Here is a 20,259-nt window from a genome sequence, read left to right as displayed (position 1 = left end):
CGCTGCCGCCTGAACCCCTGCTCCACTTGCTTTCCTGCTGGCTTCCCTGACTTCCCACCGCCCGCTGGGGGGCACTGCCAGTAGCAGCTGCACAGTGCCACGCTGAGGGGGAACCCCCGCCATGGCAGCCTCTGGAGAGCACCAAAGGTGAGCCGGTGGCAGAGTGGCAGGGCAGCTCCTGAGGCAGCAGCTGAGGAGGAGGATGAGGAAGAGCCGCGGCCCGGTACCGACTGATCAACGGACCAGTAACGGTCCCCGGACCGGGGGTTGGGGACCACTGCTTTAAGGGACTATCTGACGAGAGAAAAATTATTCAAAATCCAACGTTCCCGCACGTGAAGCTGAGCATAGGGAACAACCGCTGTGGTAGAGGCCAGAAGGCCCAAAAGCCTTTGGACAAATTTGGCATGCCTCCCGGTATTTTTGGAGAGGGCATAAATCATAGCACAGATACGGTCCCATGGCAGAAAGGAACGGGCTTGGTAGGAATCCAAAGATGCACTAATGAAGTTAGCAACTCTAAACGGAGTTAAGTGTGACTTTTGAAAATTCACTTAAAGACCCAGCCGTAAGCAAAGGAAACGTGTGACTCTAACTGGCCCGGATAGGGGACAATCAGGAGCCAGTCATGTAAATACATAGATCCTGATACTCTGAGTGTAGGTGAAACACTACCACTGCAAAACACTTAGTGAAGACTTATGGCCCAGTGGCCAAACCAAACAGTAAAACCGTATATTGGAAACTCTGGGATCCTTTCCGGAACTGTAGGAAACATCTATTTCACAGATAGAGATGTGGAAATAAGCATCCTTGAGATCAAGAACCACAAACCAATCCCTGAGGGAAAGGAATTACATGACAGAAGGCAGGGACACCATATGGAAATGAGAAACAACCAAATTTTTATTAAGTTCCGTCAGGTCCAGGATTGGACAGGATCCACCATCTTTTTTATCAACCAGAAAGTACCGGGAATAGAAACCAAACTTCAATAGGCCATCTGGGAACTCTGAACCTTGCTTCTGGCATCAAGGGGTAAGGAAGTTGCCCGCAGCCAAGGAGGGTAATTGCTGTGACCATGGCCTGTGCTGTCACGTCTGCTGAACTAATCGCCTGCTTGGATGTCTGCAGGGCCTCAGTCTGCAGCATCTTGAGTAAGCCTTTCCCCTCAGTAGGAAGCGCATCCAGGTACTTGGAAATACCCTCCCATAGGACCATAGGAATTTATGGCCTGGTCTTTCGCTATGTGGAAAGACAAGGCCACAGAAGAATAGGCCTTGCGGCCAAGGCCACCTGGTTTGTTACTTTCCCTGTCCAGGGGTGTAGTGAAATAGTAGCTTAAAATCTTTTTCCTGAAACTTTGGTTCAGGCTTCGGCCCTGCAAAATCTTTAGTGGGCCTCCTGAGAAAGTCTTTGCTTTCATAGTGTAGGAGTGTAGTGTCAAATAGTTGCACCTGTGTCCTTGAGAAGCTTCACTCTATTCGCACTTACTGATAAGACAATTGGCGCCAGTTGTCTCCAATTAACTTGTTAGGAGAAATGGGCCTTGGGTGAGATGGGTCGACATTACATCACTTTGATTTAGGATTGGCTCCTCTAACTTGACATTTGTAACCCCATTGGTCAAGTAGTAAATTGTTACTTTGGAGATGATTGGTTTTGGTGCCAAGACCCCACGTGGGGATCAGCCATAAAGGTTTCGTATTGTAACATCCAAAAGTAAGTTAGTTAGTTCTGATTTGGAGAGAAACTTTGTCTGTGCCTTTGTGAACCTGCAACTTTGAAATTCTGTCTTATCATCCTGCTATTCTTGTGAGTATCATGTGTTAGCTAGATATACTTTATAACGTTTTTGTTTTCTCACTGCCAGTGAATAATTATATGTGTGCACCTTAATAAATATCAACTTATTTTTTAGAACTGTGTCATTTGATTCTGAGACCAGCTAAGACGCAACCTAGCCCGCCTAACTTGTGCCATACTACCAACTAAGCCTTTTGACTGTGGGACTTGTCCCTGGACAGGGTCAAGTTCCCAGGTAATTTCCCTAATAGGCTCCAAGACTGCCTCTGGGTCTTGGACGCCTAGGGACCCGTTCAGAGGTGGTGGCAGACTACCAACCAAGGAGGATAGACTATCTGCCTTCTTGGGTTTTGTAACTGTTTTGCCCTCTCATGTGCCACCCTGTTCTCTAAAGCAGTGGTCCCCAACCTTTCTGAGTTTGGGGACCGGCAGGGCATTGGGGCGCGGCCCGCAGCCCGCGCCCCCGCATCGGGTCGCGCCCCCCGCATCGGGCCGCGCCCGCGAGCCGCACCCGCACATCGGGCCGCACCCCCGCATCGGGCCGCGCCCCGCGAGCCGCGCCCACACGGGCACGGCCCGGCCCCGATTCCCTCTCCCCGCCCTGCCGCAGTAAGAAGCTTCCCGGGCCGCAAGCTTGCGGCCGGGGAAGTTTTTTACTGCAGGGGGGGTCGGGGAGAGGGAGCCGCGGCCCGGCGCCATGGCCGTCGCGGCCCGGCACCGAGCTGCGGCCCGCAGGTTGGGGACCACTGCTCTAAAGTCTGCGGACTTGGCTTTGGGGAACTGGGGTGTGACCACAAGGGGGACTGCATGTTGACCAGGTCATTGCTTAACTTGCATGTCTTGGAGGGTAGTAGAGGTAGGTGGAGGGAGAATACAAAGAAATGTTGAAGACACTAACTTCACTTTGTAGAATGAGTCCAATTTCCTAGGAATGGAGGAGGCAGAAGCTGGCTTCTTCCAAATCAGGACAGTGAGATCCTCGAAGCCCTCCAAGATAAGAAGGGAGATAGAGGTGGGGATGGAAGAATGGAGGCAGCTAAGGATCTTAGGACGATTATCAATGGAAGAAATGTCCAAGTCCTAAGCCTTAGCCATATGAAGTAGCTGCTCAGAATGGACACGGTAATCCTCGGATGGATCCGATAAGGAAGGATCCCCAACGTTGGCATCCAGGCAGGAATCTGAAGCAGTACTGGGGGAAGGCACACGTTGAATGAGCTCACCTTCTTCCATTTCCAGTTCCTGGTCATGGGAATGGTATTCCCAAAACCGAAGTAGATGGCCAGTTCACTTTCGTAGGGTCGGTCCCATTGACCCATGTAGACAGGGGACGGATTGTACGAAGCCTGCAAAGCTGTCGGAGCCGATCGTGGTTGTGGTGAAGGACTGGAGTCCTAGAGCGATGGAGATGGTTGCGTCAACAGAACTGTAGACAGAACCGATGGATGATGAGACAACTGAGCCAAACAGGAAGCCTGACCAGGAGGACGATCTTGAGACGGAACCGTAGAAGTGAACAGGACCATGGATTGAGAAGCCGTTCCATAGTCGGAATGAGAAGAACGGGACTTATGTTTAGTCTTTCTCGCCTTCTTAGTATGAGGCTCTGAAGATGGAGCTGAAGTAGCATGAACCATAATGGCCTCCAAGTTTGCGGGAGCTAGGGACGGTATAGATGGCATGGATGGAACCAATGGAACCACTTTACATTTTCCCACCTGGGTTAGAACCACGGCCAAAACAGACCTGGTGGAACGGATCGATGTGGATCCAGGATGAGGGGTGGGAGCAGAGGAAGGCTCAGATGCTGGCTTGGACGGGGCCGGAGATTGTGGGCCTCGGAGGGCTTTCTCTCAAAGCACTACCTTAAGTCTGGCAGAGCGATCTGACCTGACCTTTGGGGTGAAGTGTTGGTAGATCTTACACGCCCGAACATTGTGTGCCTCACTGAGGCAAAGAAGAAAAAGTCATGATCATCAGTCTGCAGAATCTTCACTCCACAGCGAGAACACTTCTTGAAAACAGCCTTTGATGCCATTTTCAAATGAACAAGAGCTACTAGGAAAGCGACTGTTCTTTCCGGCAGCAAAAAAGGAACTGAGAAAAGATGGGGTGCTCCATCTAGGTCACGTGTACGACCGGCCTACACTTGTGCAGTCCCAATGTGGGGCTGCACAACAAGACAGACAATGAATTAATAATAATAATAACAACAACAACAACAACAACAACAACAACAACAACATTTGTTCTCTGCCCTATGTCTGGGGATATCATGAGTAAAATTACACATGAAAACAGAATATGCAGCACAGATAATTTAAAAAATCAGATTAATAAATTAAATTTTAATATAATTTGGAATTTGTTTTTGACAAGGAGGCCAGCACATTTCTGAAATTGTTTTTAGGCATCAACCCTAGGCATGATGGAAGAATTCCATCTTGCAAATCCTGTGGGATTGGTGTGGCCTCCTTATCAGGAGGACACTCAAAATCCAATCCCAACCCTAAATTCTTTGGATGGATCCCCTTTCCCCCCGGCTTCCAGTTCCCTTGCTCCAAATACACTTAACCATCAAACTTCAACCTGGCTCTGCTGCCCCCTGCAGTCCTTTGAGGAGAAAAGCCCCTTAAAAATGCAGGGTCAGGAGCACAAAATTCCCTTCCTTGCCATTTCACCCCTCTGTGGATTCTCCCAGCTTGTACCTTTTCAATATCCACCAGCTCCATCTCGTAGATCTCTGCTATTGTTATGTGGTGCTTGGCTGCGATGGTGAACCGGCCCTGGGTGGGATGACAAGGGCAGAATGGTGAGAAACGCAGAAAAACATTCCAGAAGATGTGAGCTGCTGCATGACTCTAAGACAATTCTTCTGGGTCAATAGGCTGTGGGAAAGTTGCCATTTATTCAGGGCTTGGAACTTTCTCAAAAATTCAGCGTCATGAATTTAACTGTCATAAAATCATAGAATAATAGAGTTGGAGGGGACCTCATGGGTCACCTAGTCCAACCTCCTGCACTATGAAGGACGCTCACATCCCTATCGCTCATCTACTGTAATCTGCCACCCCTTTGCCTTCACAGAATCAGCCTCTCCGTCAGATGACTATCTAGCCTCTGTTTAAAAATTTCCAAAGATGGAAAACCCAAATAAGCCTGTTCCACTGAGAAACCGCTCTGTCAGGAACTTCTTCCAGATGTTTAGATGGAATTTCTTTTGAATTAATTTCATCCCGTTCGTTCTGGTCTGTCCCTCTGGGGCAAGAGAGAACAATTCTGCTCCATCCTCTGTATGGCACCCTTTTAAATACGAAGATGGTTATCAGATCCCCTCTCAGATGTCTCCTCTCTAGGCTGAACAGACCTAGCTCCCCCAGACTTTCTTCACATGTCTTGGTCTCCAAACACCTCACTATCTTTGTTGCCCTCCTCTGGACATGTTCCAGTTTGTCAACATCCCTCTTCAACTGGGGTGCCCAAAACTGAACACAGTACTCCAAGTGAGGCCGAACCAGAGCAAAGTAAAGTGGTACCATCACGTCCCGTGATCTGGACACGAAACTCTGTTTGATACAGCCCAAAATCCCATTTGCCTTTTTAGCCACTGAGTCACACTGCTGTCTCATGTTCAGAGTAAAGCAGTACCATCACCTCTTGTGATCTGGACAGCCCAAAATCCCATTTGCCTTTTTTAGCCACTGAGTCACACTGCTGACTCATGTTCTATGTATGGTCTACTAAGACTCCTAGATCCTTTTCGCACATAATACTGCCAAGACAAGTCTCCCCCATCTTATGTTGGTGTATTTGGTTTTTCCTACCTAAATGCAGAACTTTACATTTGTCCCTATTGAACATTTTATTCAGTTTAGTCCACTTCTCGAGCCTATCAAGATCATCCTGTATTCTGTTGTGTCTTCAGTTGTGTTTGCTGCCCCTCCCAGTTTAGTATCATCTGCAAATTTAATAAATATCCCCTCTAATCCCTCACCCAAATCCTTTATAAATATGTTGAACAACACAGTCCCACAACAGATCCTTGGGGTACTCCACTTGTCATTCTTTTCCAAGAAGATGCTGAACCATTAACAAGTACTCTCTGGATACGATTTTTCAACCAGTTATTGATCCACCTGACAGAATAAGGATCCATACCACATTTTACCAACTTGTGAACAAGAATATCACGTGGAACCTTATCAAATGAAGTACGTCAGTCTTCAACAAGATCTAGAACTTTTTCTGTCCTGGCCCCCACCTGGTGGAACGAGCTTCCTGAAGAGATCAGGGCCCTGTCCGAACTCACAAAATTCTGCAGGGCCTGCAAAAGAGAGCTCCTTCACCAGGCATTTACCTGAGACCATCAACAGGTCCCCACTCAGACATCCCTCCATGGCCTGAACCAGTCTGTCCTCTCGGGATACTTGGCTGGGTTCCGTTACTGTTGTATTGTTTATCACTGAAATTGCATTATTGGGTTGTTGTTGTATTTGTTTATGTTATGTAGTAATTCGTTCTATGTATCCTCCATGTTGTATATAAATTGCCCTGAGCCATATGGAAGGGCGGTATAGAAATCAAATAAATAAACAAACAAACAAACAAACAAACAGCTTTACAAATCCAGGTAAACTATGTACACGGCATTCCCCTGATCCACAAAGGTAGTCACTTTCTCAAAAAAAGAGATAAGATTGGTCTGACATGCCTTGTTCTTGCTAAACCAGTGCCGATTCTTAGAAATCACAGCTCTCAGTTCCAGCTGCTCAAGAACTGAATATTTGATTATTTGTTCCACACTTTTGCCAGTTACAGATGTCAAGCTGACGGGTCGGTAATTGCCGGGATCCTCCTTTTTCTCTTTCTTGAAGATGGGGACAACTTTTGCCCGCCTCCAATCATATGGCATCTCACCTGTTCTCCAAGAAGTGTCAAAAAGAATGGACAGAGCTTCAGAGATGACATCTGCAAGTTCTTTTAGTACCCTTGGTTGCAGTTCATCTGGTCCAGAAGACTTTATTTCATTTAAAGAAACTACGTGTTTGTGGACCGTTCCAGCTAGGGATGGGCGATTTGGGTTCGGAAACGGCCGAATCGGGGCCGATTCGGGCGTTTCCGAGCCAGAAATGGTCCGATTCGGACCTCTGGCTCCCCCTAGCGGTCCGAATCGCCGAAATTCGGCGATTCGGACTGCCGAATCGATTCAGCCCAAATCGATTCGGCCTGAGTCGGAGGCTTCAGGCAGCCGTTGCCTGAAGCCTCTCTGGCTAGCTGTTTTTTTTTTCCCCACTGTATTTTTTGCCGCCTAAAATGGCGGCGGGGGGGGAGTGAGTGGCCAACCAGAATGCCTGTAGCTTTTCAGCTCAGGCATTCTGGCCACTCACAGAAGGGTTTTTATTTTTTAAATCCCCTTGCTTTGTAGCCTGTCCAGGAGGAGGCTACTTAAAGCAAGGGGCGGCTTGCTGGAGCTCACTTTGGGCTCTGGCTTGCTGGCTGGCTATGTGCTGCTCCTAAGCTCCTGCTTGGTCGAGCGGCCTGCCTGCCTGCCTGCCTCCTCTCCTGTCCTGACTGGTGGACCTCTGGACCTGGCCTGTGTGGAGTCTGTGCTGGAGAAGACAGCAATAGTTTGTTTTAGGGTTTTTTTTCTTCTGCTTTTCTATTTTTCTCCATTTTTCCCTCCCTCTTCTCCCTCTCTTTTCAAAAGTTTTTTGCCTTTGGGTTTCTCTGGGTGGGGGCCTGGGGGGGTTGGGGAATTGTGTTTGCTGTTTTCATTGTGTTGTTAACTGTTTGCTGTTTTGTTTTTTGTAAAAGTATTTTGGAGGTGGGGGTTGGGGCTTGTATTGTAAAGTTGCATTGTTTCTGGTTGTTTTTTTTGGGGGGGGTTGGTTGTTTTGGGTTTTTTTCTACAGGTTTCCTCAGTTGCCACCTTTGGGCTTCGTGCCCTGGGTGGCAGCTGGTTGTTTGATAGGTGTGTAGGTGTTTTTTGGTGGGGGGCTAGTTTTAGTTTAGTTTGTTCTTTAGTTTAGTTTAGTTTGTTAGGTTGTGTTTGTTCTTAGGTTGCTTTAGCTTAGGGCCTTGCAGGGCCAATTTTTGCCAGCCACCTTTGGGGGAGTGCCCTGGGTGGCTGCTGCTTGTTTGTTGGGAGCTGTTTCTTTGGTAGAGTTAGCTTGTTTGGTTAGGGCCCTGCGGGGCAAGTTTTTCTTGGTGGCCACCCTTGGGGGAGTGCCCTGGGTGGCTGGTGGTTGTTTGCAGAAGCTGTTTGGTTGGCCTAGGCTAGGCTTGGTTTGATTTGGCAGTTTGGGCCTTGCAGGGCCACTTTTGCTTGATTGCCACCTTTGGGAGAGTGCCCTGGGTGGCTGGCAGCTGGTTGGTGTTTTGGGGATTGTTTGTTTCCTTCCTGGGGGGAATTGCTGCGTTCTTCTTGGGGTGTCCAATTAGTGACCCTTTAAATAGGCAGTAAAATCCATAGTGTTAGGAGAAATTATAAAGTGCAAATAATTTTTTAGAATAGATAGTTTCTTTCCTAAGTAGCCAGATAGGATTTTTATAAGAGAACAGTGATTTGGGTTTTAGGTTAAAATTGTATTTTCTTAATAGTTAAAAAACATTTAAACCAGCATGGGCTGTGCCTTATTGAAGGCCAACTTTCCTGGTAGAGACAGGAATTGATTTAGAGGCCAACAGGTTTAGGGGTTCTTCTTAGCAGATCAGGTGGGGGCTTGGTGCACAAATCTGCTCCAGCCTTCCTTGTAGCTAGTAACACTCAGGTAGTTTAAAACACTTTAAAAGTCTAAAAAGGTTTTTTTTCCTAATTTTTCCCTGCTGTAGGTTAGGTAGGGCCAGTTAAATTTAGCTAGGACCAGACAGGTTCCTTTAGTTTAACAAAAAAAAAGAGAGAGAGAGAGAGAACAGGAAAACTCCATAGAAGTTAGGTCAGCTTAGGGTCTAAAAAAACTAAACAGGTAGCTGGTGGGAGGGTTTTATAAGTTTCAAGGTTTCCTTAGAAACAGGTGTTAGGGCAGTTAGTGGTAGGGCCTCAAATTTCCCTGTCTCTTAGATTACAGACAGTTAGTAGGAAAAGTTTGTCCAAGGGAACATGAGTGGGAAGAAGGAAGGTCAGGCTAGGGGCCCTGGGAGAAAGGCCCTACAGAAAACTAGAGGGGTGGAGGGGAGTGAGAGGGGGAAGGAAGCGTCCTTCCCCCCACCTGAGAAGAGGCCTGTCTTGGGTCGACTTTCCACCACTCCGACCTCCAGCCGGAGTGGTGCAATAAAGAGTGTCCGCAAGGGTCTCTTTATTGAGGCGGCTGCCGGGGCGCCCCCTTCTAAGGTGCGGCAGGCAGGGGTCTTTGCTGGCACTTCTGCGGGGCCTGCTGATCAGGCAGCCCCTCGTGCCACTCCTTTTGCTAGCGAGGCATGGGGGCGTCAGGAGTTGCCTTATCTCTCCCTCGGGGTGAGCCTTGGGGACATGAGTGGCTTGTCCTTCATGTCCCCAGGCATCACCTCGGGGATGCAGAGAGCCCTGGAGGGGATGGGTGAGGGACTGGCCCGCCAGTCTACTCCCCTTTCTCCTCCAGGATCCAGCAGGCTTCAATTGGGGGGGGGGGGAACAGGAGCAGATGGTTGAGGTGGTGCAAGAGGGAGAGATGGAGGTGGCACCCCCTGCCCCGCCATCTCGACCCCTTCCCCCTCTCTCACCTCCTTCTGTCCCCACCTCAGGACACGGTGTGTCCGGCCCGAACTCCTCACAGGAGGCAGCTCAGAGGACTTTGCAGGCTGCGAGCCAGCCTGCGTCATCCAAAGGCTCCAAAGTCTGGAATTACTTCCAGACAGTGTAGGGAACCCACCTAGCAGAGTGCCAGCTCTGTAGGCAGAGGGTTAGTCATGGAAGGCAGGAGCGCCACTACACGACTAGCGGCCTCATGAACCACCTGAAGAGGCACCACCAGGCTGTCCTGCTTTAGGGGGAGAGACAGGCTGGCAGTGGGGTGCCTGCGCAGGCACAACCTACCAGCCCGGGGCTGGAGAGTCTCCCTGGGACCTCCACCTCGAGAGCTCTCCCTAAGAGTTCTGCTCAGGGGGCGGGTGGAGTTAGAGGGAGGCAAGCGACCATGGTGGAGATGCTTGCCCGGGCTGGCAGTGGCATGCCAAAAGGGGGGTTTGAGGCAGGGTGTAGGGCTGCGAACCATGACCTAGCTGCGCTCATGGCCGTGGGTGGGTACCCCTTTCGTCTGGCCGACAACATGTACTTCCACCGACTATGCTGTCGCATATCCACCTGGTACACGCCTCCTAGTCGTACCACGATTAGCAGGACAGTGTTGCCCTCTCTTTATAGAGAAGCCAGGTGCCGCATGGAGGTAGAGATGTCCCGAGCTTCAGGGACCGTACACTTCACGTCGGACATATGGACGTCATGTCATGCGCAGGATGCGTACATCTCGCTGACTGCGCATTGGTGGGACGTACGGGAGGTGCTGGGTGGGGTTGAGCCTGTTAGGCAGGGTGAGGGCAACCATGCCTTGCTGCACATAGAATCCTTCGATGTGCGGCACACGGCAGACAACATCGAGGGCACCATTCGTAGAATGGTAGATGGCTGGGTAGGCAGTGGGACGGGGGTCACCAAGGGCTTCTTGGTGACAGATGGTGCCCTCAACATGACCAAGGTGGTCAAGGGCATGGGCCTGAAGCACATCTCCTGTGCGGCCCACCTTCTCCACCTTGTGGTTAAGGATGCCCTTGGGATCGGCTCCAAGGGAACCAGTTCATCCGCCGAAGCTATTGACTTCAGGCATCTCATCGAGAAGTGCCGGAAGATCGTGGCGCATTTCTCTCACAGTTCGTACGACGTCTCGAGGCTGGAGAGAAAGCAGGTCCTGATGGGCGTGCCGCAGCACTGCCTTATCAGAGACGTCAGCACGCGCTGGAACTCCACCCGCGCCATGCTTGAGCGCTTGGTGGAGCAGAGGAGAGCCTTAGATGCCCTTGTCCAGGAGACGAGGATGTTTATGCCTGGGGAGTGGCTCACCCACCGAGAGTGGAAGATCATTTCTCAGACCGTGGAAGTGCTTGGGCCCTTCAAGACTTTCACGGAGATGCTCTCGTCTGACACGCCGAGTTTGGGTCTGGTCGTGCCCATGGTCCAAAAGGCCCGTGTGGTGCTGGCCCCCTTCCTGGACCCGGCTCGAGGACGTGCAGACACTGTTCCAGCCGTGCGCGCGCTTGCGAGGAGGCTTCTGAGAGGGCTTGAGAGCCGCTTTGAACCCCTCTGCAAGTCTGTGACATACAGGCTCGCCGCCATGTGTGATCAAGGGCAGCAGAGCAGATAGGGAGAGGAGCCTTACTGAATGGTGCGAGCTGCTCATTCAGAGGCTTGCCTGGTGGACGTCCAAGGAGGCTGAGGTGTCAGGCCAGGCAGAGGAGGAAGGAGCCAGCACGTCCGCTGCTCCTCCCCCCCAGCCTCTGCTGGCACATCAGCCACCACGGGCCACCCCAGCGAGAAGGCTGAGCAGGGCAACTTCTTGCTGGGGTTCCTTCAGCCCACTCCTTCTCTTGAGGGCACCGGGTGCCCGAGGGAGGACAGTGCGTCTGGGATGGTGAGGGCTTACCTCGATGAGCCCCAGGAGTCCGAGAACGCCTGTCCCTTAAGATACTGGGCCAGGATGGAGGCAGTCTGGCCAGCCCTCTCCCGCCTGGCCCGTGTCTACCTTTCGTGCCCGCCAGCGAGCGTCCAGAGCGAGCGGGCATTTTCTCATGCGAGCAGCACCGTCTGCGAGTATCGCTCCCGCCTGGCGCCCGAAATAGTCCAGCAATTGGTCTTCCTCAAGGTCAACTTGCCGGCCCTTGGCCATCCAGAACTATTCTTGGAGGAGGACTGAGGTGAGCACAGAATTGCTGTGACTGCATCCTCTCTGAGTCTGTTCTGGGTGGCGGAGATGAAAAACGCTCACCCAAAGTAAAAATTCAGACAGGACCAGTGCCCTGGCCAATCTAAATTGCCCCCCCCAACCCCACACACAGAAATTCTGCAATCACCAGAGGGCCAGAGATTAAATCTGGGTCCCTCAGTCATGCCACCCATTTGGAAAACTTTTCCCAGTCCCAAAGTGAGCCTTAGAGCTCAAGGTAAACCCAAGAAGTAACTGAGCATTTCTCAGTGGGTGCCCAGGAGGAGTTTGTTGTTGTGCGCGCGCCGATTTGTCTTTTTGCTGCTGCCAGGGCTGTTCTCCCAGAACAGCTCTGTCAGGGCTCTCTCAGGATGTGGCCTGAGTAGAGCAGTTGGATTTGTGGTGTTTGAGGGCGGTGGCCCAAGCGTAGGAAGGGAAAGGTGAGTGGAAGCTGCTTTGATACACCTTTGGGTTGTGAAAAGCAAGTCTTCCTCTTGCTTTGTATTTGTTAGAGGGGGGAGGCTGGATGGGAGACCCAGTGATGAGTCCACAGCATGGATGGAGCATCCAGATTCGCCTCTGAGCTCCTCCATTTGCTTTCTGAGGCTCTCCTGGGTTAGTGCATAGGCGCCGTGAAGCTTTACAGCTTCACTGGGGGTTTCTGGGGGGATCTCCAGGTCTCCCCTGGAGGTTGATATCCCTGAGCCACTAGTGTTCCTAGTGGTGCAGGGATATCCCCCCCACAGGCCAGTGCAGGGCCCCCCTCTCCTCTGCAGGGGAACCCAGGTGAGAACTCAGTGGACCTTATTGGTTCTGCAGTTCTCACCTGGAGGCTGCTTAGGCTGCCAGCCACAGGTTCCCCTGCATCTGGGAGAGAGAGTCCCTTCCTGGCCTCTGTTTGGAGCCAATGCAAGTCAATGTCTCCATTGACTTGCATTGGAAAGCCTTCCCCCGCCTTCCCCGGGGGCTGGGAGGGAGGGGTTGCAAGTTGCACCCCTGAAACTTCTTGGGAAGCTCAGGGAGGTTCTTCCCTGAGTCCCCTGAAAGTTTCAAGAAGATTGGAGCAAGAGGTCCAATGCTACGGGCTCCCAAAGAGGGTGCCCCTATCCGCTCCATTGGTTACAATGGAGCGTCAGGTTCTTTAGGCTGAACATGTTTCTCCATAGACTTCTATGGGGAATGTTCCTTGGGAGCCCCCAGGATGGGACCCCCTAGTGCAATCTTCCTGAAACTTGCAGGGGATGGAGGGAAGACCCCTCCCCCCAGAGCCCCACTGCAAGTTTCATGAAGATTGGACCAAGGGGTCCCCATCCTATGGGCTCCCAAAAGCATGAGAAAAAAATGATTTCAGCAGGTAAATTGCCAATTTCCTTGTTCTGTAATCATTTTTTTCTCACGCTTTTGGGAGCCCATAGGATATCTATATCTATATCTATATCTATATCTATATCTATATCTATATCTATATCTATATCTATATCTATATCTATATCTATATCTATATCTATATCTATATCTATATCTATATCTATATCTATATCTATATCTATATCTATATCTATATCTATATCTATATCTATATCTATATCTATATCTATATCTATATCTATATCTATATCTATATCTATATCTATATCTATATAGGGTTTGGTTCCTTGTCCTCAGATCATCCTCATCGCTCTCCTCTGTACCCTTTCAATTTTATCGATGTCCTTCTTGAAGTGAGGCCTCCAGAACCGCAAACAGTTTAACTCTGTTTCTATCTTCTGGAGTATTTGCCAGTCCTCCCAATTTGGCGCTATCTGCAGACTTGATGAGTAGTCCCTCCACCCCCTCATCTAGAAGAAGAAGAAGAAGAAGAAGAGTTGGTTCTTATATGCCGCTTTTCCCTACCCGAAGGAGGCTCAAAGCGGCTTACAGTCGCCTTCCCATTCCTCTCCCCACAACAGACACCCTGTGAGGTGGGTGAGGCTGAGAGAGCCCTGATATCACTGCCCAGTCAGAACAGCTTTATCAATGCCGTGGCGAGCCCAAGGTCACCCAGCTGGTTGCATGTGGAGGAGCGCAGAATCAAACCTCGCATGCCAGATTAGAAGTCCGCACTCCTAACCACTACACCAAACTGGCTCTCTAGATCTAGATCTAGATCATTAATAAATATTTTAAAAAGTACCAGACCCAGCACCAAGCCTTGAGGTACCCCGTTACTTGCCTCTGTAGTTTCCTGGGTCATCCTTCCTCTTTTTTTTTTTTTTTGAAGGTCCCACTACAATTATTGGCTATTTGTTTATACTTATCCTTGGTAATAAGGTCTTCCTTCCATTTCCTAAATTACTCTTTTTTATTCCTCAAATCTTTTGATAACTGCTTATGGAGCCAACTTGGCTTCCTTAGGCTCCTTCCAACTTTTCATAGAATCATAGAATCAAAGAGTTTGATTCCCAGACTGGAGGTTAGGGACCACTGCTTTAGGATGCTTTAGGATGCTTAAGGCTGATACTGCGTTGAGCAGGGGGTTGGACTAGATGGCCTGTATGGCCCCTTCCAACTCTATGATTCTATGATTCTATGATTCTAGTCCATGGACATCTGGAGGACCACAGGTTGACTACCCCGGTTTTAGGATGCTTTGGGCTGATCCTGCGTTGAGCAGGGGGTTGGACTAGATGGCCTGTATGGCCCCTTCCAACTCTATGATTCTATGATCTAATGTTCACCTGCTACTTGTTGTGAACAACTTACAGAAGGTAACATAATAATAAATTAAAAGAGAGAACTCTGCATGCATGAGACAAAGAAGCCACGATAACATCTTCCTAGAATCATAGAGTTGGAAGGGGCCATACAGGCCATCTAGTCCTACCCCCTGCTCAACGCAGGATCAGCCCAAAGCATCCTAAAGCATCCAAGAAAAGTGTGTATCCAACCTTTGCTTGAAGACTGCCAGTGAGGGGGAGCTCACCACCTCCTTAGGCAGCCTATTCCACTGCTGAACTACTCTGACTGTGAAATTTTTTTTCCTGATATCTAGCCTATATCGTTGTACTTGAAGTTTAAACCCATTACTGCGTGTCCTCTCCTCTGCAGCCAACAGAAACAGCATCCTGCCCTCCTCCAAGTGACAACCTTTCAAATACTTAAAGAGGGCTATCATGTCCCCTCTCAACCTCCTTTTCTCCAGGCTGAACATTCCCAAGTCCCTCAACCTATCTTCATAGGGCTTGGTCCCAGATCATCTTTGTCGCTCTCCTCTGTACCCTTTCAATTTTATCTACGTCCTTCTTGAAGTGAGGCCTCCAGAACTGCACACAGTACTCCAGTTGTGGTCTGACCAGTGCCGTATACAATGGGACTATGACATCTTGTGATTTTGATGTGATGCCTCGGTTAAGACAGCCCAAAATGGCATTTGCCTTTTTTACCGCTGCATCACACTGCCTGCTCATGTTTAGTTTACAATCCACAAGTACCCCAAGGTCTCGTTCACACACAGTGTTACCTAGAAGCGTATCCCCCATCCAGTAGGCATGCTTTTCATTTTTCTGACCCAGATGCAGAACTTTACACTTATCTTTATTAAATTGCATCTTGTTCTCATTTGCCCATTTTTCCATTGTGTTCAGATCTCGTTGAACTCTGTCTCTATCTTCCGGAGTATTTGCCAGTCCTCCCAATTTGGTGTCATCTGCAAACTTGATAAGTAGTTCCTCCACCCCCTCATCTAGATCATTAATAAATATGTTAAAAAGTACCGGGCCGAGTACCGAGCCCTGAGGTACCCCGCTACTCACCTCTCTCCAGTCTGATGAAACACCTTTGACAACATCTCTTTGAGTGCAGTTCTCTAACCAATTCCCTATCCACTTAACTATCTGAAAATCCAGATTGCAGTCCTTCAACTTATCCATCAGAACATCATGGGGAACCTTGTCAAAAGCTTTACTAAAATCCAAGTAAATAACATCAATTGAATTTCCCCAATCCAGCAAACCTGTTACTTGGTCAAAAAAGGAAACCAGGTTGGTCTGACAGGACCTGTTGGAGACAAATCCATGCTGACTTCTTTGGATCACCAAATTGTCCTCCAGACTCACTGGTCTGTAGTTTCCCAGGTCATCCTTCCTCCCTTTTTTGAAGATCGGAATAACATTTGCTCTCTTCCAGTCTTCCGGGACATCTCCAGTCCTTAAAGAGGTTCCGAAGATGATGGACAAGGGCTGTGCAAGGTCTCTGGAAAGTTCTTTGAGCACTCTCGGGTGCATTTCATCCGGACCAGGGGATTTGAACTCATCCAGTGCAGCTAAATGCCTCTCGACAACCTCTCTATCCATGTTAACCTGCCACCCAGACACTATCCTTTGGCTACGGCCATCTCTACATGTGCCTAAACACTTTGACCTGTGGGAAAAAACAGATATAAAATAGGCACTAAGCCTTTCTGCTTTCTCTGCATCTTCCGTTAGAGTTTGTCCGTCCGCACCCAACAGTGGGCCTATTGCCTCCTTTACTTTACGTTTGCTCCTCACATAACTGAAAGATCTTTTGTTACAATGGGCTTCCCTGGCCAATCTTAGCTCACTCTCAGCTTTGACCTTTCTGATAATTGATCTACAGTGCCTAGTAACCTGTAGGTACTCTTCTTTAGAGCTCTGTCCTTCCCTCCATTTCCTGAACCTTTTCCTTTTCTTTCTTAGTTCCTCTTGAAGTTCTCTGTTCATCCAAATAGGCTTCTTAGGGCTCCTGCAGTGTTTTCGTCTTTCTGAGATAGTCATTGATTGAGCATGCAATAGCTCTTGTTTGAGTAGCGCCTCTTCTTTTCTTCTCAAGGAAACTGTTTCTGATTAAGCTTTCAGTATTTCACTTTTAAGAAACTACCAGCCCTCTTGGACTCCCATCTCCTTAAGTCTTTCAGACCATGGGACTCTACCCAACATACCTTTAAATTGTGAAAATCAGCTTTCCTCATCTACCAGTTCTTCCCTATTGATGAGAATCAAGGCTAAAATAGCAGAGCCCCTGGTTCCCCTCACTACTTTCTGGGAAATGAAGCTGTCGGCAAGACAACTTAAGAATTTAACAGAATTTGCATTTTAGCAGAGTTGGTCTTCCAACAGATATCTGGGTAACTGAAGTCACCCATGACCACTGTTTCCCTCTTTTTTAAAAAATTGTGTAATTTGGTCTTGCAGTATCTCATTCAAGTCCTCTGACTCACTTGGTGGTCTATAGCAGATACCCACAATAATACCACTCTCATTTCCTACTCCTTTTATATTTACCCAAATATACTCAACTGAACTTTCATGCTCAGGTATCTGTATTTCTTCACAAGTATAAAGATTCCTAACATATATTGCTACATCTCCCCCCTTCTTTTCTTGTCTGTCCTTTCTGAATAGATTGTACCCCTCAATTTTAGTATTCCAATTATTATTATCATTATCATTATCATTATTATTATTATTTTATTTATATATCCCGCCTCCCCCCGAAGGCTCGAGGCGGTTCACATAAAAACCCTCCCTTAAAATCCATAACAATCATATAAAATAACAATAACCAATTAAGCAATAACAACAATAACAGCAATAGATGGCAATACTAATCATCGAGTCTCCGCCACCTCAGCTACAGGGAGGTAGAGGAAACTAGTACTCACTCACTACCATCAGAATTCATTGGGGGGGGGGCTGATCTTCCTCACCGCCCAGCCTCACCGTAGGCCTGGCAGAAGAGCTCCGTTTTACAGGCCCTGCGGAATGCTGGTAATTCCCACAGGGCCCTCAGCTCTTCCGGGAGCTCGTTCCACCAGGTCGGGGCCAGGACCAAAAAGGCCCTGGCCCCGGTAGAGGCCAGGCGGGCTTCCTTGGGGCCGGGGATAACCAACAAGTTGGTCCCAGCCGAGAATAAAGCCCTGCGGGGGATAATTGTATTATCCCACCAAGTTTCTGTGATTCCTATTAGGTCATAGCCCCTCATGGTTTTGGTTTTTTGGTTTTTTGTCCTTCTGCCCATTCTCAGCAGGTGGGGGGAGAGAGGAAAGACACATGCATTCAAACAGCTTTCCTTTCATCAGCCCAAGCAGCAAGTCTCACTTGTGTTATTTTTACCTACGGGATGGCAAGACTGCAAATGCTTACTTACAGCTTTCAATAAACTCATTTTAAGGATGTCCAAGGATTAGCCTCACCAGCTTCAATGTGTTCTTTGATGTGCTTGGCAAGACATCCCGCCTTATGCTTTTGAGTACTGTCTGTGCTAGGGTGTCACATCGACTAAAAGCACCAGGTCTCCACTCAGACAATATCCACAGAAGTCTTACTTCCTGGAGGAAGCTATTAATAAATCTTTCCTCCTTCCACCCCACTTCCCCCATTGTTGTTCAGATTCTCATCATCTTGCTCACCCCTGCTGTGTACTTTTTCCAACTCTGCCATGTAATTTTGAAGCTACAGTGACCAGAACTGTATGCAGTATTTGAAATGAGGCCACAACAAAGTTCTAGAAAATGATTGATATGGAAGAGGAAAAAAACAGCTGGCCTATCAAAATTTTAAATTGCCCTCATATGTTCTTTCTTCGGAGTGAAAATCACAGAGGGAGGGCCTCCTGGCTGTACCACCAATCAATGAAGCTTATCGACAGGCATGTAAGAAAGGGCCTTTTCAGCTGCCCCTTGACCCCATCACATTAAAACTTTGGGAAGCATCTGAAGACACTTTTATTTAGGACTGGCATTTGATCAGTTTAGGATTTTAAAAAATTCATTGACAGTCTTAACTATGATTTTAATCCAGTGCATTTTACCAACCATTTGTTGAATTGCAAGCAATCTTGATTTTCACAAGGGAGAAAAGGTGGCCAATAAAACATTTTCAATAAGTAAATAAGTAATCCTTCTTAAACCTTAAATGCGTAAATCACAACAAGCCAGGTAGAAGAAAGGCCTTCCTCTGCAAGGGTCACAAAGACAACAGCCCCCCTCCCTTCCTCCGCAAAACATTCCAAGTCAATAGGCTCCTGAATTGCACAAGGGATATGTCACAAGACCAGCTTACCATGTCTGTGTAGATCTCAATCGCTCTGAGCAAACAGTTAATGGCCTCTGTTAAGAGAGAGAGAGAGAGAGAGAGAGAACAGTTTGTTCGGAGAAATGATAATGCGGAGAAAAAATAATAATCTACCACCTCTTCTGACCTCCCTAAAAGGGACAAAGCCAGGGGAGTTATTCATAGCACACTCCCCACCCCTGGAGGAAATCAATAGCCATTTAGAGAAAAATCTGCTGAAGCCTGCAGTTCTTGTAGGAACTGAAAGTGTTCTCCAGTTTTAACAGTTCAATTGAGGAGAGTTATCTGCTATTGTTTTAGGATTGGTGTGTGTGTGACAAAGAGGAGTGTTAGATTAGGATATGGGGCAACTCAAGTTCAAATCCCTGCTTGCCACTGAAGCTAACTGGGGGACAATGGACCAGCCACACACTCACAGTACTGTTAGAATCATAGAATCATAGAGTTGGGAAGGGGCCACACAGGCCATCTAGTCCAACCCCCTGCTCAAGGCAGGATCAGCTCAAAGCTTCCTAAAGCATCCAAGAAAAGTGTGTATCCAACTTTTGTTTGAAGACTGCCAGTGAGGGTGAGCTCACCACCTCCTTAGGCATCCTATTCCACTGCTGAACTACTCTGTGAAAATTTTTTTCCTGATATCTAGCCTATATCGTTGTACTTGTAGTTTAAACCCATTACTGCGTGTCCTTTCCTCTGCAGCAAACGGAAACAGCATTCTGCCCTCCTCCAAGTGACAACCTTTCAAATACTTAAAAAGGGCTATCATGTCCCCTCTAAACCTCCTTTTCTCCAGGCTGAACATTCCCAAGTCACTCAACCATAAGGCTTGGTCCCTTGGCCCCAGATCATCCTCATCGCTCTCCTCTGTTCCCTTTCAATTTTATCTACGTCCTTCTTGAAGTGAGGCCTCCAGAACTGCACAAAGTACTCCAGGTGTAGTCTGACCAGTGCCGTATACAATGGGACTATGACATCTTGAGATTTTGATGTGATGCCTCTGTTGATACAGCCCCAAATAGCATTCGCCTTTTTTACCGCTGCATTACACCGCCTGCTCATGTTTAGCTTACAATCCACAAGTAACCCAAGGTCTCGTTCACACACAGTGTTACCTAGAAGCGTATCCCTCATTCAGTAGGCATGCTTTTCATTTTTCTGACCCAGATGCAGAACTTTACACTTATATTTATTAAACTGCATCTTGTTCTCATTTGCCCATTTTCCCATTGTGTTCAGATCTCGTTGAACTCTGTCTCTTATCTTCTGCAGTATTTGCCAGTCCTCCCAATTTGGTGTCATCTGCAAACTTAATGAGCAGTCCCCCCACACCCTCATCTAGATCATTAATAAATATGTTAAAAAGTACCAGACGGAGCACCGAGCCATGACGTAACCCGCTACTCACCTCACTCCAGTCTGATGAATCACCATTGACAACAACACTTTGAGTGCGGTTCTCTAACCAATTCCCCATCCAGCTAACTATCTGAAAA

At 48.3% G+C, this 20,259-nt stretch overlaps 1 protein-coding gene across 1 annotated transcript in view; it reads right to left on the bottom strand.

Annotated features, from left to right (window-relative positions):
* The window catches only part of NAPA (NSF attachment protein alpha), a 75,715-nt gene that overhangs the window by 15,309 nt on the left and 40,147 nt on the right, over nucleotides 1–20,259 (bottom strand). The window contains exons 4-5 of the mRNA XM_077336513.1: nucleotides 18,755–18,801; nucleotides 4,515–4,592 (exon numbers count right to left, since the gene is read on the bottom strand). Coding sequence (XP_077192628.1) covers nucleotides 4,515–4,592; nucleotides 18,755–18,801 — 125 coding nt within the window. The remainder of the gene's footprint in view (nucleotides 1–4,514; nucleotides 4,593–18,754; nucleotides 18,802–20,259) is intronic.

Source organism: Paroedura picta, chromosome 5, assembly GCF_049243985.1.
Source record: "Paroedura picta isolate Pp20150507F chromosome 5, Ppicta_v3.0, whole genome shotgun sequence".
NCBI lineage: Eukaryota > Metazoa > Chordata > Lepidosauria > Squamata > Gekkonidae > Paroedura > Paroedura picta.
This window is presented reverse-complemented; position numbering and strand designations above follow the sequence as displayed.